The sequence below is a fragment of the Grammomys surdaster genome, unplaced genomic scaffold (assembly GCF_004785775.1).
Source record: "Grammomys surdaster isolate TR1022 unplaced genomic scaffold, NIH_TR_1.0 324, whole genome shotgun sequence".
Lineage (NCBI taxonomy): Eukaryota > Metazoa > Chordata > Mammalia > Rodentia > Muridae > Grammomys > Grammomys surdaster.
The window spans coordinates 895,111-914,194 of record NW_021604743.1 but is presented as its reverse complement, the minus strand read 5'-3'; the positions used below and the strand labels follow the sequence as shown (position 1 = coordinate 914,194).

Here is a 19,084-nt window from a genome sequence, read left to right as displayed (position 1 = left end):
AAATAGGACTTTGAGAGCCTTCTTGTTTCTTGTTTTCATTTGTAAAGAGGCCCAATTGGGACCACTAAGTGGGGTTGGGCACTTTTTAGTATGCATGGTAAACTAAAATTTAAGACTAACTTCTCAGCTGGGCTGTGGTGGCGCACGCCTTTAACCCCAGCACTTCAGAGGCAGAGACAGGCGGATTTCTGAGTTCGATTGAGGCCAGCCTGGTCTACAGAGTGAGTTCCAGGACATTCAGGGCTACATAGAGAAACCCTGTCTCGAAAAACCAAAAAAAAAAAAAAAAGAAAGAAAGAAAGAAAGAAAGAAAGAAAGAAAGAAAGAAAGAAAGAAAGAAAGAAGACTTACTTCTCAGGGCTGGACAGATGACTCTGTCAGTGGCAAACATGGGAACCTGAGTTCAGATCCTCAGCACCTATGTAAAAAGCCAGGCATAGTAGTTAGTGTGTGTGTGTGTGTGTGTGTGTGTGTATCTTGATCTTGTAATCCCAGCGCTGGAGACTCCTGAGGGTTTGCTAAAGGCGAGTCGGGGAGGAAAGGATTTACTTCAGTTTACATTTCCAGGTCACAGTTCATCACCAAGGGAAGTCAGGACAGGAGCCAGGAGCCTGGTGAGAGGAGCTGATGCAGAGGTCCTAGAGGGGTGCTGTTTACAGACTTGCTCCTCACGGCCTGGTCACTCTGCTTTCTTATAGAACCCAGGACCATCAGCCTGGGGATGACACCACCCACAATGGTTTAATTAAAAAAGTGCCCTGTAGGCATGCCTATGGCCCAGTCTTGATGAAGCATTTTCTCAGTTGTGGTCCCTCCTCTCCAGTGACTCTAGGTTGTGTCAAGTTGATGCAACTAGCCAACATGGAGGAAAACACTCGATATCTGAGTGTGCGTGCGTACACACACACACACACACACACACACACACACACACACACACACGCTCCCTGCACTGAATGTAACTTCTCATTCCTGCTGTAGAATGCAAATTAGCCTTGGGGTTTCTGTACAGCCAGTTTTTATGCAAGGACAGAGTGTCCTGTCTGGGACTTATTGTGGTCCCTTCCCGTCTTCTGCCTTCCAGTGCCACTTACTGAATTTTTTATTGCTCATTTTTTTTTTTTTTTGTATCAGTACTTGAACTGGCAGATGGAGTTAATTTGAAGCCCTGTGGTCGCTCTTGCAACACACTGCACTGTTGGTCTTCATGAATCTCAGGAATTCTGAGGGGATGCCATGTTGGAGGCCCAGGATAGAAAACTCTTTTTCCCAGGTGACCAAGATGAAAGGGGACAAGACAGCCTTCAAACCCAGCTCTTGTCTCACTCCCAAACCTACGCCCCTTGGTTTTTAGATTGTACATCAATTTCTTGTTTTTTGTTTGCGGCTCATTTGTTTTGAGGGATTCAGATAATATGTTGTATTCATCAAGCTGCTGAGGGGCGAAGTCTGCAGGTGTGGACTCATGCCTGTGACTCCAGCACTGCAGAAACGGAGACAGGACGAGCAAGATTACAGGATGATGAAGAGTTTGGGGTCAGCTTGAGCTACATAGCGAGATGCTGTAGCATAAAACCAGAACAGGGTGAATGTGGTGGCTCATGCCGATAACCCAGAACTTGGCAGGTAGAGGCAAGATGATGACCAGCCATGGTAACATAATACTGAAAGAGAAAGAGAAAAAGAAGGAAAAGAAAGTAAGAGAGATGGGTATGGCTCAGCTAGTAGACTACTGTCTATTCATGCGTGAAGCCCTGGGTTCAGTCCCTAGCATCATGATACACTGCCTGTATTTCCGTATACCTCGAACTTCAGCACTCAGAAAGTAGACGCTGGAGGATCAGAAGTTCAACGTCATCCTATATGCTATGTAGTAAGTTCCAGGTCACTCTGGCCTACATGAGATTCAGTCTCAATAAAGCAAAACAACACATGACATGTGTGTACATCCTGTAGAGATAAAATGATAACCTCAGGTGTCATTACTAAGCACCACCCACCTTTTGAGTGAGAATCCCTCACTGACCTGGAGCTTACCACTTAGACAGGACTGACTGGTTGGGGTCTTCCTGTCTTTATGTCTCTAGAATAAGGGTTATAAGTGTGTGTATGAGGCCATGCTTTGCCTTTTTATTTTTACATGGTATCTTAGTCAGTGTTCTAATGCTTTGAAGAGACACCATGACCATAAAAGAAAACATTTAATTGGGGCTGGCTTATAGTTTCAGAGGTTTTGTTTTTTTGTTTGTTTGTTTGTTTGGGTTTTTGTTTTTTGTTTTTTTGAGACAGGGTTTCTCTGTGTAGCCCTGGCTGTCCTCAAACTCAGAAATCCGCCTGCCTCTGCCTCCCAAGTGCTGGGATTAAAGGCGTGTGCCACCACTGTCCATCCAATTTCAGAGGTTTGGTCCATTATCATCATGGTGGCCAGACAAGGTGCTATAGAAACAGCTAAGTGTTCTACATCTGGATCCGCAGGCAGCAGGAAGAGAGTGCTATTGGGCTTGGCTCTGGCTTTTGAAAGCTTCAAGACCCCTCTTCCCCAAGACACACTTCCTCCAACAAGGCCACATCTCCTAATCCTTTCAAATAGTGCTACCCGCTGGTGACCAAGCATCCAAATCTATGAGCTTTTCTCATTCAAACCACTGTACAGAGGCTCTGGGGATTAACTGCAGCTCCATCAGCCCTTTTATTGTGAGAGAGAAAAATTAGGTCAAAAGGCGGATATGTTGATTCCTTATATTACACCAGTTTACGGTGTAAGGTTGTATTAGAATAAGAAAATTGTAGAGCCGGGAGTGCACACAGGGCCTCCCAGCTACCTGGGTCATGATTCCTAATGATGCCATTTACTTTGTGTTTGAGGAAATCCCTTCTAATTCAGTGTGGTGTTTTAGGACTATAATCCTAGCATTTAGCAGTTGAGACAGGAGGCTCAACTGATGAAAGCTTAAGATATAGCTTAAGATCATCCTCAGCTATATGAGTTCAAGGCCAACCCAGGTTGTATGAGACCTGGTCTCAAAACAGGTAATAGCCCACTAAACCAACAATAAACTCTAATATCCCATTTTCCTTACAGGAATAACAGCCAAATGAAGAAGCGTCCAACTTCTGCAGTGGGCTATAAGAGACCTATCAGCCAGTATGCTCGTGTTGCCATGGCAATGGGGTCCCATCCCAGATACAGGGTAAGAAGCTGGGAAGTAGAAACCAGGAAGAAAGAGAAACCCAAGGAGAAGGAATGCTTACAGCATGTGCTCTCTCTCTTAGTATCTGTTGGGATTGGTCTTGTGCGCTGTGTATTCAGATGCTGAGTTCTGTGCCCCAAGATAGGTTGCAGTCTGGACATGGGCATTGTATTGACCAATGTGACCCCAATTATTGATGATTGGATAATAAAAGGCTTGAGGCTGTGACTGGACAGGAGAGGAAGGTGGAACCTGAGATGGGGGAGGGGGAGTCTCATGAAGGGACCATGAGGAGAAGGAAAAAGATAAGGGAAGAAGGAGGTAGCCATGAGGCAGGATGGACCAAGAGTATGTGGTCAAGAGAAAAACACCTTGAGGATATGCACAGAGCGGGGCAAACAGAGCAAGACTCAGTTGGCAAGTAACACAGGGTCTATGGCTGGGATGTAGGTTAGAATAGCTCAGAACCTGGCAGTTAGGGATTACAGCTCATTAATAAAGCTATACCAGGTTTGTGTCTTTTATTCGAGAGTTATATGGGTTAGAGTGAAGGAAGAAACCCTCACCGATGACTTCTATAAGTATTCCATCCTATTTATGATACTTAAGACCCAGTGCCTGGAAGATAACACTGCTGCCCATGTCTGATGTATTATTTTTACCACAGGCTGAGAATATAATGTTTTTGGAATTGGATGTGTCCCCACCGGCTATCTTTGAGATGGAATTTTCTCATGACCAAGAACAAGATCCACGAATACTACACATGGAGAGGCTCATGAGGTTGGACAGCTTTCTGGAAAGACCTTCCACGTCTAAAGTGCGAAAGTCGAGATCCTGGTTAGTACAACCGTGGTCAGAGTGAGCCCTGAGCTTAGGAAGTAGGACTGCATGGCTCGGTCAAGGCTGAAGAGGGTCTGAGTGGCAATCAAAGAGAGAGTGGGGAGGGGGAAGAAAAAGCTTTAATTTCTGTTCTCTGGTTTCCCTAATCTTTCCTTTGGCCCATCTCATTGCCTCTCTACAGGTGCCAGAGTCCTCAGCGGCCTCCTCCACCCTCCACAGCTCATGCCTCCGTGGCCTCTGCTCCTCTGCACCCTGCAACAGTGGTAGACCATGACTGACACCCCTCCGTCAGGCTGCCCATCATAAAGACTCCTAGGACAGGGCAGCCATCCATGGTTCATCCCATCTGATGCTTGGTGCGTGTGTGTGATATGTATGCATGTGTGTGTGTGTGAACTAGTGTGTGTACTAGTGTGTGTGAAGGGGCAGGAAACTGGCAGGTGGTGCCTCTGCCTGTTCTCTGTGCCTCCTTTATTTAATTCATGTTATTTATTCATGGAGCTTGATTAGTGAGGAGAGATCCCCTCGCTTGAGCTACCTGGGCCTGCCATGGTCACAGCATAGCCTCCTGTTCTTCTGGCTGGGGAAAGATCTCAGTCAGGCCCCAGGCTCCTTATGTCAGATGCCCCCAAGAGGGAAGATGGCTAGTGCCTGAGAAGACAGTGCTTCCTTTACCCATCCAAGTCCACAGTCTCCATCTTGTGTGATAGTGAGCAGCCCCTGATGCTTTCTGGGGCTGGGAAACTGCTGGTGTCCACTGAGGGCGAGAGGTGTCCTAACAGTGTTGGGCTTGCACTCCTGGTGGACTGAGCCTTGCTCCCCTCTTTCTGGGCTCTAGGCTCTTCCAGCCTCCAAGGCCCCTTCCCAACGACTTCAGTAGCCTCACTAAGACTCATCCCAGGCTCTCCAGCCTTGGCAAGAACTCATGGCTTCCCAACTCCACTTCATTGCCAGCCCTCTCTGCCCTTGGATTGGGAATTGTGAACCAAACAGTTGTTGCCACCATGAGACCTACAGGAAATGGAACACACATGGACTGTCTGTCATCAGGGGCAATCTATCCTCAGTCCCCTGGGTTTCCTTCTCTCCTCCAAGAAGGTTCTTTGGAGAACAAACCATCAGATCACCTCTCCTCCTGTGAGGTGTGGCTTCTTCCTGCCCTGATCACTGTTCCCTGAAGCTGTCAGGTCTCAGTCCACAGTGGAAAGAATCAGTGTCATTCCACCCCTTACTAAATGCAGATAACAAAATCCTTCGCTTTGTGCCTCCAGCTAACACAAGAAACAAACCCAGGCCCAATCTTTGCCAGATTAACCTATTACCCCTATTTCTTAGCTACATCCTTGGGGGGGGGCACTATTTTGTTGAAAAATCAATCCATTCTTTACTACTTGTGTGACTTGGTCCCTCCTCGCCTGCCTTTGTGACCGTCCCAAATGTCTCCGGGTACTGCAAGTGATAAGTAAATTTCTATTTTAAAAAGTTAATTTTCATTGACCTTTATTTTTTACATGCAAGATAAAACTTATTTTTTTAAGATTTATTTTTGTTATTTTTAAACCATGTGTGTCTACATACATGAATGCAGAGGTCAGAGGCATGGACCCACTGGAGCTGGAATTAACAGGTGGTTGTGAGTCACCTGACGTGAGTGTTGGGACTAGAACTCAGGTCTTCTGGAGGAGCAATATGTGCTCTTAACTGCTGAGCCATGTCTGGCTGTTTCCTCTGCTTTTTTTTTTTTAAAGGTGTAGTCCTGACTTGCTAGTAGTATTCACTTGCTCTGTGGCCCACTCTTGCCTCAAATTTGAGGCATTCCTGCCTCAGCTTCCCAGGTGCTGGGGTTATAGATGTGAACTATGATACCCAGTCTTTATTTTTAAAATATCTTTATGTATATATATAAATATGCAATCCCACAAAAATTGTTTGAAGTCACTCAGGTTGAGGTAGAAGAATTGCCAGTGATAATAGCCCATTCTATAAACTGAAACTTTGTTTAAAAAAGATATGCAAAGCTGGAGAGATGGCTCAGTGGTTAACAGCGCTTGCTGCTCTTCCAGAGGGACCCAAGCTGGGTTCCCAGCATCTACATCAGGTAGCTCCAGGGGATCTGGAACTCCCTTATGGCCTCTGCAGTGACCTGCACACACATGAACATACCCACCTACAGATACAGACACACACATAACTAAAGACGAAATAAGCTTCTTACAGTTGGGTTTAAATTGAGTTTGGTGGTACATGCACACCTTTAATCCCAGAACCTGAGAGATGAAGGTAGACAGATCAGGAGTTCGAGGTCCTCCTTGACTCCATAGCAAAAAAAAGAGAAAATAAATAAATTAAAAAGTTTAAGTTAAAACCATCCAGTTCTATCTATTCTACAACTAACTTGGATTCCTTCCCTAATTGTGTTTCTGATATGCCCCTAAGAAAAAAAATTCATAATCGTCTATTTCTGCTGCTTTGTATTGCTTTGTTTTATTCTGAGACAGGGGCTGTATAGCACTGGCTGGCCTGGAACACACTGTGTAGATCAGAGTGGATGAAACTTGCAGCTATTTTCCTGCCTCTGCCTCCAGAGTGCAGGTATTACAGGTATGTATCACCATGCTTAGTCCAATCCAACCTTTTCCAAGTCCTGAAGCTACTCAGAAGCCGCTGATGAGCACACAGTTTGTTGTATAAGGAATTGTAATTTCTGCTTTCAACATTTAACAATATACTACTTAATTATTATTTATTAAGTATAAAACTAAGTTAAAAAATTAAGAAATTCTCTTAATACTAAAAATCATACTGCCAAATATTTATTGATTTATTTTCTTTTTTTTTTTTTTTTTGGTTTTTCGAGACAGGGTTTCCCTGTATAGCCCTGGCTGTCCTGGAACTCACTCTGTAGACCAGGCTGGCCTCGAACTCAGAAATCCACCTGCCTCTGCCTCCCAAGTGCTGGGATTAAAGGCGTATGCCACCACCGCCCAGACGATTTATTTTCAAGATGTATATTTTGGTGGCTGGTGGTGGGTAAATTTAGGGAGAGAAAACAGGAAGTTAGGATTTCAAGTGCCCTACTGTTGGAGTCCTCTCCCCTGGCTTATACGCAGGTCTGTTACTTAGGTAAGGCATGAAACTGACAGATCTGCCAGAAGCTCGTGTGCAGAGGGCAGCAGGTCGTTCTCCTTCTTTTGGAAATAAGCCCATCCCGCACCATTCCAGGTCCTGTCTGGCGATCACTTGCTTTGACTGCACTGTTGTGCTTTCTGCTATTCTACTGGACTGAATGGTTGAGCCTTCTGGTTGTCTGTCCTTCAAAGGAATCCTAGTTTCCCATCAGAGCCCTATGATTATTTGACACTCAGGATTTAAATCAGAGTATGGCTTTCTCTGGGACAGGAGCTGTGTGTAGATTCTCCCGATGTGACCTGGGCATTGAGGGACCTCCCCCTGACCTCTTTGTCACTTGTAGATGAAACTGCATGAGTCACCCCATTCATCACGTGGACACACTGACTCCACATTGTCTGGCTCACTCTCACAGTCTTATAGCACAATATACCCCACTTCAGCACCACAGCCAAAGGCTGGGCCCAAGGTGTGGTCAGAGGAGGTGCTCCTGCCTATGGTATTGTACATGTGTGTTTATGTGTATGTTTATGTTTATCTGTACAGGGGGCACCACACTCAATGTAAGATACCCTGGGGACAGGGCTACTAGGAGTGGCTGGATCTCAGTTTCTGTCTCTCTCCTTTTTCTTTTACTGTATCAGACATTTGATTGACAAAGTAAGGGCCTTAATTAGGATCAAATTTCTATGTCTGTTGCTATGGCCTTTAATTAAAGTTACACACAGTGGCCCATTCTTGTCACTCTATACAATGACTATCTGGGACATATGTAATATATAAATATATAAATATATATAAAGCATTAACCTCTGTCCCCTTGGTTTAGGATGGAGGCCTTTCTGTTAAGTGGAAATGCACCCTAGCTTGGTGCTGCCAGCAGCCTGCAGGCCCCAGCCCTGTTGAGATTAATACAGTTGACAATAAAGGAATGAGTATCATTGTGGAGTCGCTTGCCTGCTTCTCTCCCTTTGCCTCTTCCATCCTCCATTTCCCTCTTCATGTTTGCCTCTCTCTCCAGCTTTTTCAGCAAGGGCTCAAAAGTATTTGGAGGCCTCTGCAGCGATCAGAACATCAGAGAAGAAATAACTGCTCAATGAAAGGATGTCTGTAGAGCTGGTGGCTTGCATAGCATGTTCAAGGCACTGTTCCATTCCTGGCATGGGAAGAAAAAGATAATAGATAGACTAGGTTGGTAAGAGACTGCAGTGGGCAAAGCGCCTGCCACCAAAGCTGGATCCCCGGGGCCCACACATGGTACGGAGAGACAACTGATGCCTACAAGTTGTCCTCTGATCTCCACATCTGTGCTAGAGTAGGGGCACACAGACCCACCCATACATGCTGTAACATATGATCCAAATTGAGAGGATTTGAATTGAGAGAGGATAAAGGGAAAGGGCCCAGTCAGTAAAGTCATGGGAAGTTGCAACTGGATCCCTAGCACCCACATAAAAAGCTACATACATCAGCGCAAGCCTGTGATTCCAACACTGGGGAAGTGGGGAGAAGCGGGTATCTGAGGCTTACTAATTAGTCCAACTGAATATGTGAGCTCCAGGCTTAGTGAGAAATCCCACAATTATCTGTCTTGGTGCCTATTTATTTATTTATTTATTTATTTTGCTCAGTGTCAAGGCATGCATTTGGAGATCAGAGGACAGAGTAAGTTCTCTCCTACCATGTGAGTCTCAGAGATTGAACTCAGGTAATTAGGCTCGGTGGCAAGCACCTTTATCTAGTGAGCCATTTCACCAGCCTGAGATTCATTCTCAAAAAGGAGAAGATAAGCTTTAGGAAGACACTTTTGGCCTCTACATACATGCACATATCACTCCTCCCACACACACAAGATGGAGAGACAGAATATGAATTCATCTGCCCAAGAGGTAGAAATGCTCTTCTGGAAGGTCTGTGCCATGGCTGTGGAGCAGCTGTTCAGGTTCTGTCATAGCAGCCTTCAATCACTTAGTTCTGAATTATGGCTCACCTCAGAATTGGTAGGGGATTCTCAGATTAGCTGTCAGGAATTAGACAGAAAAAAGTCATGGAAAGCACATGCATGTGTCTGGCATATGGGGAGTGCTGAATTCCAATACAAACCTTAGTTTCTGAACTGGGTGGAGCCCACTGAGAGAACACACAGGCACCATGCCTGAGGCCGTGCTCCACCTACTGTACTCAAAACAAGCATCTTGTCCGTCTTGGAGGGAATGAAAAGTAGTGACCCAAAGCCTCGTGCCCTAGCTCACCAAGCAGAAACATCAGTGAGCAGTCTGGGCATTGAAGTGTTTCTAAGGTATTTCTTGCGGCTGTGAGCAGTCTGGGCACTGAAGTGTTTCTAAGGTATTTCTTGCTGCTGTACTTCCAGCCCCCAAGCTCCCAGGCTTCAGGCTGAGTGTCACTCTGGTGCTGGAGACCTCTCCCAGGGGTTACATTGGGCTCTTTAAATAAAAAAAAAAAAAATATAGTGAGAATTTTGGTTTCTTAAAAATCCCAGTTATGTAAATGTGTTTTTGTCCTAATTCCAGGTGTGAGTTATGGAGTTGCTTCAGACTGCCTACAGCCTCTAAATTGTGATTGTCTTGTGCTCTATGAGGGCGTGATTTTTGCCAGCTGCATATATTTTATGTTTGGAATTCTGGGGACTCTTGAGAGGGTATAAATGTGAGAGCCCCAGAGGGCTTGTGGCAGCTGCTGTTCCCTCTGCTGCTGCTGCTTTTGCTCTTGTTGCATTGCTGAATTTCTGGTTGGAGGTATCCTGATGACTGAGATTGGACTCGCCCCAAGGAGCCTGCTGAGCCTAATCAGCAGGAAGTAGTCTAAAAGGTCTGTGTCCCCCTTCCTCTCTAACCTTTTTCTTTCCTACCTGACGACTGAAGGGTGGGAAAGGATTAGGGTGGAATAAGGGTTGGAAGGGTAGTAGTAGATCATAGAACCCATTAAAGCACCCCAAAAGTCATGCTACAGAAGGGCATGACTGCTCCTGGGTATGGTGGAAGAGGGTTATTGTGGATAAGGGGAGAGCATAGGGAGAGCCAGAGACATTGGGAGAGTCTAGAGTGAACATGACCCTTAATCCTGAGCCAGGACATGTGAGGAGATGGGGGAGGAGAGAGGGGAAAAGAACCACCAACCAAGAGGGGCAGCCTGGGGCCAAGCAGAGCCAAAATGGCTGAGTTATACAGGGGTCAGAAGAGCTAGGAGGGAGAAATACCTGGGCAGAAGAGTTCAGGGTAGGGGACAGGGAATGCCAATCAGGAGGGCCCTGTAACAGCGGCTGAGGGATGCTGGGAGAACCTGGCAGCCAGCATCCACTTTGATATGTTAATGAGCACTTCAGCCATTTGTCCCAGGTTTGAGACCTGGGACCCTTAACACACACTTAAAACACAAGTTTGAGTATTCCTCCCAGGTCAGGAATATGGTCATTCTGCATTCAGAAGAGAGTTGGGGAAACTGAATTTTATCTGTCCACGCAGTGATGAAGCTTATCCTCCTCACCCCAAAGCCTGTATTTTTCCTCTACAGCCTGCTACTTCTCTATTCCATGGGTACCAAGGAAAACAATAGCTTACTACATGAGCATGATAGAAAATGTATCTGCCAGCAGCTTCCTGCTGATGTGGTCTAGCCACAGGCTCCTGAGACAGGATCTCAGTCCTAGTGCCCAGTTCACGGGGGCAGGACTGACTGAGAGGTTTGGATCAGGTAGGCAGGGATGTGACATGTGGACGAGAACTCCAAGAGTTCCAGGTGCAGTGACCACGTGAACGGGCGGTTGTGACAGTAGCAGGGACAGCAGCATTCTCATAAGGATATGTTGGCTGAAGCTACCACTGAGAGAGGGTGGGAGGTAGCAAGATTCTGGGTCTGATCCTCTCAGTACTGGAAACAAAGAAACAGATGAAGAAGCTGACAGTGGCAGTGGGGTAGGTGGGATAGGCTCCAGGCAGCCAGCACCACTGATGTTTTGTTTTTTTTAAATTCTACTGTGTGTGTGTGTATGTGTCCGGAGGTCAGAAGACAACTGAAGGAAGTCGGTTCTCTCCTAACATGAGGGTTCTAGGGACTGAACTCAGGCCGTCAGGCTTGGCAGCAAGCACTTTTACGTGCTTGTCCACAACTGACATTAATTGTTTTTATTTACATGTATGTGTGTGTGCCTGCATGAGTCTGTGTACACCATATGTATGCAGATGCCCGGGAGGTCAGAGGGCATCAGAGCATCTGGCACTGGAGTGACAGGAGGTTGTGAGCTACCTAGTGTGAGTGCTCGACCTCTGCAAGGTGAGCAGGTGCTCTTATCCACCGAGCCATCACTCCAGGCCCACAGTGATGCTCTTGACCACACTGACTCCATGATGCAGGATAGTTTTTTAAAAAATCTAATGTGAGCCGGGCGGTGGTGGCGCACACCTTTAATCCCAGCACTCCAGCACTTGGGAGGCAGAGGCAGGCAGATTTCTGAGTTCGAGGCCAGCCTGGTCTACAGAGTGAATTCCAGGACAGCCAGGACTACACAGAGAAACCCTGTCTTGGAAAAACCTAAAAAAAAAAAAAAAAAAAAAAAGTCTAATGTGCACTTTATTCCATCCTCCTAGGTATTTTTCTTACACTGTGGTCCAAGCACTACTTATATTGAAATGAATAATCTCAGTAGGGCACAGTGGCCCACATCTGTAATCCCAGCACTGGAAAGGCAGAAGCAGGATCATTGCAAGTTCAAGGCAAAATTGATCTCCATAGCAAACTTCAGGTAAGCCTAGGTCATATACAGTAAGACCCTGTCTCAAGAAAACCAGTGTGGCTGGAGAGACTGTTCTTGCAGAGGATCCAGGTTTGACCCAGCACCCACAGCAAGTGGCTTACAATTGCCTGCAACTTCAAGGGACCCAACATTTCTGGATTCCCAGAGTGCCTACACTCACCTACAAAGAGACACACACTCATAAAAATATTAAAAATTAATAAAAAAGAAAAACCAACCAACAAAATATCCCCTTCCCCCAAAAGAAATAGAAAGATCTCAAGAGCCCTCTAGAGCTGGGAGATGGTTCAGTAGGTAAAGTGCTTGTGCCGCAAGCATGAGAACCTGAGCCTGAGTCCCAGCACCCACATCAAAAGCCAGGCTACATGCACCACTGATCCTAGAGCTGGGACTGGAGAAAGGACCATCCCAGGGCTGGTCCAGCTGCTGTATACCATCAGTCAGCTTCAATGAGACGGAATCCCAAAGAATAAAGATGGAGAGTAATAGAGTAGGTATCTTACATTAACTTCTAGCCTCTAGGGGTGGATGCCCTGCCTGCATACACACAGACCACACACACACACACACACACACACACACACACACACACAGAGAGAGAGAGAGAGAGAGAGAGAGAGAGAGAGAGAGAGAGAGAGAGAGAGCTAGCTAGCTAGCTATCTAGGGAGTCACACAGAAAAAACATCACTGAGAAAGAACACTCAGAGGAAATTGAAGTGGCCTTGAATTGAGAAGATGCTCAGCAGGACGCAGTAGGTGTTCAAGGGAAACAATCCAGGCCTCAGGGAACTAGCCAGCAAAGCAAATTAAAACTGACTTTCAAGCTGGGTGACACAGCACACACCTTTAATTTCAGCACATGCAGGCAGAGATCTCTGAGTTTGAAGCCAGCTTGGTCTATAGAGCAAGCTCCAGGATAGCCAAGGCTACACAGAGAAACCCTGTCTCTGAAAAAAAAAACAAAAACAAAAAACCTGACCTCTAAATTCTCTTGGCTGATGCAAGAATTTCAATGTCATCTCTAGAAAGAAAAACGGATCTGCTTCTTGCTATTTAGGGGCACCCCCCCTCTCTTCATAGGAATTGTGAACGCTGCTGTGCTCACCCTGGAGCAGTGATTCCTCTTCTACACCTTGTAGGCACCCTCAGCTGAAGGATGTGACAGTCCTCTTTGATGTGCAAAGCAGGCTGCTTCTCTCTTCACTACTACCGCCATCAAGGCTGGTAGCTGCTGCTGTTTTGACAATTTACAGTTGTTCATAGCCCTTTCTTCCTGCCAAATTAAACACGTATGTTGACTGCATTTTGTTCCTGTTAGGAATTGGAAAAAATTAAAATAAAAAAGGAGTCTGTGCAGAAAACGGAATGGGGTAAACTGACTACGACTCTTGGTGTTTAGACTCTCCCAGGAACTGGAGGCCCTGGATACTAACCAAGGCTAGCAGAGGGAAGGTGGGGGGTGGAGGGGAGGGAGAGAAGAGATAGGGATAGAGGAAGGGCAGCAAGAGCTTTGAGTCCACCCCCACTCAATTTGCCTTACAAAGGAACATTATTCTATTACTCAGGGTGGGGTGGAGAGGTGGAGAGGGAGTGGACTACAGAATTTAAAACGTGCATTCCGGAGCCAAGGCAGGGTGTGCCATGGAACACACCTACCCAGGCTCAGAAGCCTATACAAAAGTCTTAACAACTAGAAAATGGAAGCCAGTTGGAATAATTTATAATATTACTCACTTCATCAGTAAAGATTATGATCATTCATTCATTCCCTGACTGCTGAGTCCCCACAGTGAGAACGACTTGATCGGTTGTTAATAGTGCTTTAGGCAGCCCGTGTTCAAGTAACAGAGGCCCGAGGCACAGATTCCATTCTGGGGGTCCATACAGATTGGGTCTATCCTCCAAAACCAAACAAAAAGTAATAGTGAAAATTAGGGGGAAAAAAAAGGAAAAAAAAAAGCTGACATAACTTAGTGTTTTAAGGGTTGCCTGGCACTCACATGGCCCTGAGGGAGATGGAACACTTAGGCAAAGCAAACAGGAAGATCAGAGGTCAAGACTATACTTGACTACATAGTGAATTCAGAGGTCAAGACCGTACTTGACTACATAGTGAATTCAGAGGTCAAGACCGTACTTTACATAGTGAATTCAGAGGCAGCTGAGGATACATGAGGTCTTGTCTTGATCATAAACAAGAGAGGCAGGCGTCATTGCTGTGTGAAGACTCGATTTGTCTGTCTTGTCACAAGACACTTCGCCACCAGATCTGTTCCTGGAATCCAAGGTGACTGCAGAGTGAATGACTCACAGCAAAGGAGACATACAAAATTGGTAGACATGAGCAGGACCCAATGGGCAGCCCGTGCTTTTAGCAAAATTGGCCTCCATGTCTGTCACACTCTCTCTGTGTGGCTGTTTGTCATCAGGTTCACAGCCAACTGACCTTTTTTCATTAACATTTTTCTTTTTCCTTTAAAACATTTTTAAATGTTATTTATTTTACATTCTGTGTATGAATGTTTTGCCTGAATGCATGTGTGTGTACCTGGTGGATCCCCTGAAACTTGGATTAAGATGGCTTTCAGGATCATGTGGGTGCTAGGAATCAAACCTGAGTCCTCTTCAAACAAGTGGTCTTAACTACGTAGATCCATTGACCAAGCCCGCTCAGTCAGTCAACCGGTTCTCCAGAGCAGGAGTGAGGATTAAAAGAAAAGAGCCGGTTAGACAAAATTGCACCATGATTCCAGCCAGTTCTGAGGCTGAAGGCAGGTTTGTTTAATTCAACTTTCTTTTTTAAACCCTTTTAATTACATGCAAGTATTTAGGTCAGTTCTAGGTTGAGGAACCAACCAATAATACAATAAAAACAAACAGTCAAGGAACAACAAGGCAGTATACAGAGTCCCACGATCATCCGAGGATCACTCTTCCTGTTTCTAAGATGACAAAGTATCTGAGCCTACATCCCTGTCCTAGCCCACAGTCATATTCAAGCCTGAGGCCTACTTCTTTGTTTTAGCCTAAGACTTGGATTCCTGACTGAATTTACTTCTCTGTTTTAGCCTAAAAATAGACTCCTGCCTGAACTTACTTCCTTGTCATGGCCCAAAGTCAGATTCTAGTCTAAAGCCCATTTCCTTGTCCTTAGCAATGTCAGATTCCTGCCAAGCAGCCCCAAAGGCTCTTCACAATCCATCTACCCAACCTTAAAAAATAATATATATTTTTTATAGAGTCCTTCCTTTATAGCCTTGGTTTGTATGTAGCTAGACTGGCCTTGAACTTGTGATAATGTACAGGTCTCTAGGTGCTGAGACTACAGTGTGTACTTCCTCATCAAATCCTGATCAGAATACAGCACAAGCTTCCGAAAGTCCTAAACATGAAATTCTTTCTATCTACTGTTGCTTTCACTCCCCTGCCTTTCCTCTTATACGTCAACCCATCAGTGCTGTCCTCCACAGAATAACACTCTACAGCCGGGCACTCAGGAGGCAGATGCAGGTGGCAGATCTCTATGAGTTTGAGGTCAGCCTGGTCTACAGATCGAACTCCGTGCCAAGGCTGCACATAATGAGATCCCATTTCTGTTTTGTTTTTCGAGACAAGGTTTCTCTGTGTAGCCCTGGCTGTCCTGGAACTTACTCTGTAGACCAGGCTGGTCTGGAACTCAGAAATCCACCTGCCTCTGCCTCCCAAGTGCTGGGATTAAAGGTGTGCACCACCACAGCCTGGCCAAGATCCCATTTCTAAAAGCCAAAAATAGATAAAATAAGTCACATTATAGGGAAAAGGAGATGTTTTAGCAAAATATATTTAAAATGTAGAATTGTGGCTGAGAACATCATTCAATTGGTAGAGTACTTGCCTAGTGTACATGAAGCTCTGGTTTCCACCCCTAACACCCAGGAAGCAGAGGCAGGAGGATTAGAAGTTCGATTAGAAGGTCATAGCTACATATCAAGTTTGAAACCAGTTTCATACATGAGTTCCTGTATCAAAAAAATGAAATAAAATATTAGCATAAAGCCAGGTATAATGGTAGTATACTTGAGAAGTTGAGGTTAGAGGATTACTTTAAGTTTGGAGCCAGCCTGGGCTACATAGTGAATTTCAGGTTAGCTTAGGCTGAAAAAATCCTGTAGGAGGAAAAACTTTGGACACTGTGGTATGAACTTGTAATCCCAGCAACTGTGAAACAGAGGCAGGAGGACTGGATATATTGAAGGCTAACCTGGTCTGCATACTGAGTTTGAGGCAAGTTCATCTGTCTGGGGGCAGGAAGTAAAATAAGGTTAAACGGATAACTTGCTTAACAGTCCCCAACACCTTACATTGTACTTTATTTTGTACTTTATTTCAATTTTGTTGATTTGTGATGGTTTCCTGCATCTCAGACTGGCCTCAAACTCCCTAAGAACCAAAGGTGAGTTTGAACTTCTGACCTTCCTATCTCTACCTCCCAAGTGCTTGGGTTACAGGTGAACAATACTCTGCCCAACAACAACAACAACGACAACAACAACAAAAAACAGTTGTCAAAAGATACTAGATTTGGGTTAGGTGTGTTGCCAGCAATAAGTAACTGAAATACGTTATGTCCACAGCAGTTCTGGATGTTTATTGCATGGTGTTTGCTGCTTAGGAGATTAACATGTTGGCTTTTTTGATCTGCCCTGTGAATGAGTCAAGTATTTGCTCATAAACAGGGAGACCTTTCAGATAGAACATCTATACTTTCAGGAAGAGATTGTCAACAAATACAGGAACTTGGGTGCTGAGCAAATATGACTGAGACCTGACACATTTGCTACAACCTTAGAACCTCTTATTTCTGTGGTCTAAGATGTCTGAGGCAGAAGGACTGCTGTTTGAGGTGAACCTAGGCTTCCTATTAAGGCTTTGTCAGAAAGAAAAAGAAAGAAAGAAAGAAAGAAGGAAGGAAGGAAGGAAGGAAGGAGAGGAAAGAAAAGAATGAAGCACTGTGAAGATTGGGGGATTTCTTGGAGAAATCAACCCCCATGGGGGAAGAGTATAAGGTTAGGGAGGGCCTATCAGAGCCACATTAGATCTGAACTTCTTTTCTACCTCTCTGTATGATGGCCTGTGGTCAGATTCCAGTCTACGTGTCCCCCCCCCCCCACCCTCACCCCAGATAGCTTCAGCTTGCCATTGCTCTCTGTCCCCTGGTTGGAGTGGTCCCTCTCAGTCCTTCCCAACTCCTCACTAGTCAGTCTGTCTCTCAGGATTTGTTGTATTTTTAATTAGGGGAATATATGTGTGTCTATCTATGTATGTGCAAGCACAAGTGCTACATAACACCAGAGTGAGCCTCAGAGAACTGGAGGTACAGACAGTTGTGAGCTACCTGATGCTGGGAATCAAACTTGGGTCTTCTGCAAGAGCAATACACATTTTTAACCTCTGCGTTATCTGGCTGGTCTGGGACTTCCTTGCAGACCAGGCTGGCCTTCAACTCAGGAGATTTGCCTGGCCCTGCCTTCTGAGTACTGGAAGCAAAGGCGTGTACCACATACTTGGCTTTATAAAGATTTTTGTTATTATTAGTAATGTGTAGGTATGTGCACCTGAGTGCAGGTGTCTGAGGTATAGGTTCCCTGGAGCTAGAGATACAGGCAGTTAGAAGCTGTTCAGTACGCTTTTTTGAATCTTCTCCAAGAAAAATAAAGTCTCTTAACCACTGAGCCATCTTTCTAGCTTTGCTGGAGGGCTCTTGTGAGGAATAAAAGGGAAAGTGTATGATGACAAGCTTGGAATAAACTTGGAGGCTGAGCAGTGGCAAGATCGTCTCCAAGCAGACAAGTCTTGGTCCCAGGGTCAGCATGCCACATATCAGAGTCTGCTGCCTCCCAGCTTTTAGACCGCCACAGAACCGGGTCTGTCCAGACAGCCAAACGGGGAAGGTGGCTGAGCTGGAACCCTGTCATGACACATCTTACACATCTAGTTTGTCCTATTACACTCACACTGACTTCACTCTGCTCTACATCAATGCCTTTTGCTATCAGGACGTCCAAAGCTCAGAGGAAGACTTTTCTAAAGAGATCAAGGAGATGAAATGACAGGAAGTCCCAGGGCGAGTTCCCCCATTACTGCTTTATAAGGGAGAGTATAACAGATGTGCTGCCCTAGGGTACAGTGTTGTTCCCTGGCACCAAATGTCCTGAACTGACATTTCAGAGTATCTTGGAAGGTTACCAGAATATATTTTGTGAATGCTCAAAAACATAAAAGGGAGGTCAGGCGTGAAGGCAGCACACACCTTTCATTCTAGTACTGGAACGGCAGAGGCAGGTGGATCGTTCTTTTTTTTTTTTTTTTGGTTTTTCGAGACAGGGTTTCTCTGTGTAGCCCTGGCTGTCCTGGAACTCACTCTGTAGACCAGGCTGGCCTCGAACTCAGAAATCCACCTGCCTCTGCCTCCCAAGTGCTGGGATTAAAGGTGTGCGCCACCACCGCCCGGCTAGGTGGATCTTTCTGAGTTTGAGGCCATCTTGGCCTACATAGTTCCAGTGAGATCCTGTCTCAAGAAAAGAGACAGGGAGACAGACTAGGGAGATTATGTATTCAGTAAAGTGCTTGCTTCATAATCATAAAAAAATTCCAGTTCTTGGGAGACAGCAGATCTCTGTGAGTTCAAGGCTAGCCTGGTGAGTGAGTTCCAGGACAGCCAGTGCTACAGAGAAATCCTGTCTTGAAAAACCTAAAACAAACAACACCTCCACTCCCTCAACAATACCCCCCCAGTTCAATTCTCATGCAAACACCTATGTAAACAAACCAGGTGTGGTGTGGTTTATAATCCTGGTGCTGGGGAGGCTGAGACAGTGTGACCTTGGGCTGCTGGCCAACCAGCCTAGCCTGATCAGCAAGCTTCAGGGCAAGGAGAACACAAGTCAGATGGCACTTAAGGAATGATCCCAGAGGTGGGCATCGGATTTCTACAGGAGCACACCATGCACATATACCTGCGGGCACACACAAAGATAAAGGGCCTGGAATGGTGGATAATACCTGTGGTTGAAACAATCAGGAGATAAAGGCAGGAAAGTCAGGAATTAGAAGCTATCTTGGGGTACATAGCCCATTCTAAGCCATCCTGACAAACAAGACAAAAACTGTC

General features: G+C 45.5%; 1 protein-coding gene and 1 long non-coding RNA gene across 4 annotated transcripts in view; both read left to right on the top strand.

Annotated features, from left to right (window-relative positions):
- Kif3c (kinesin family member 3C) overlaps window positions 1-5,521 on the top strand; it is a 36,917-nt gene extending 31,396 nt beyond the window's left edge. Inside the window, exons 6-9 of one of the 2 annotated variants that reach the window (XR_003712752.1) lie at window positions 3,083-3,191; window positions 3,859-4,031; window positions 4,216-4,390; window positions 4,873-5,521. Coding sequence is in view for 1 of the 2 variants with exons in the window: in XM_028778095.1 (XP_028633928.1) it covers window positions 3,083-3,191; window positions 3,859-4,031; window positions 4,216-4,312 (379 nt within the window). In the remaining variant the exon portion in view is untranslated. Of the gene's footprint in view, window positions 1-3,082; window positions 3,192-3,858; window positions 4,032-4,215 lie in introns of both variants that reach the window. The other variant, XM_028778095.1, reaches the window with a different exon arrangement.
- A 2,403-nt stretch (window positions 5,522-7,924) lies between these two features.
- Window positions 7,925-13,300, top strand: LOC114630010. Of its 2 annotated transcripts, XR_003712750.1 has the most exons (4): window positions 7,925-8,354; window positions 9,695-9,992; window positions 11,768-11,922; window positions 13,015-13,300. It is a non-coding gene; the product is annotated as an uncharacterized LOC114630010 (long non-coding RNA). The 2 variants fall into 2 exon arrangements; XR_003712751.1 differs by lacking the exon at window positions 7,925-8,354 and having other exon boundaries at window positions 9,501-9,992.
- Window positions 13,301-19,084: the final 5,784 nt, after the last annotated feature.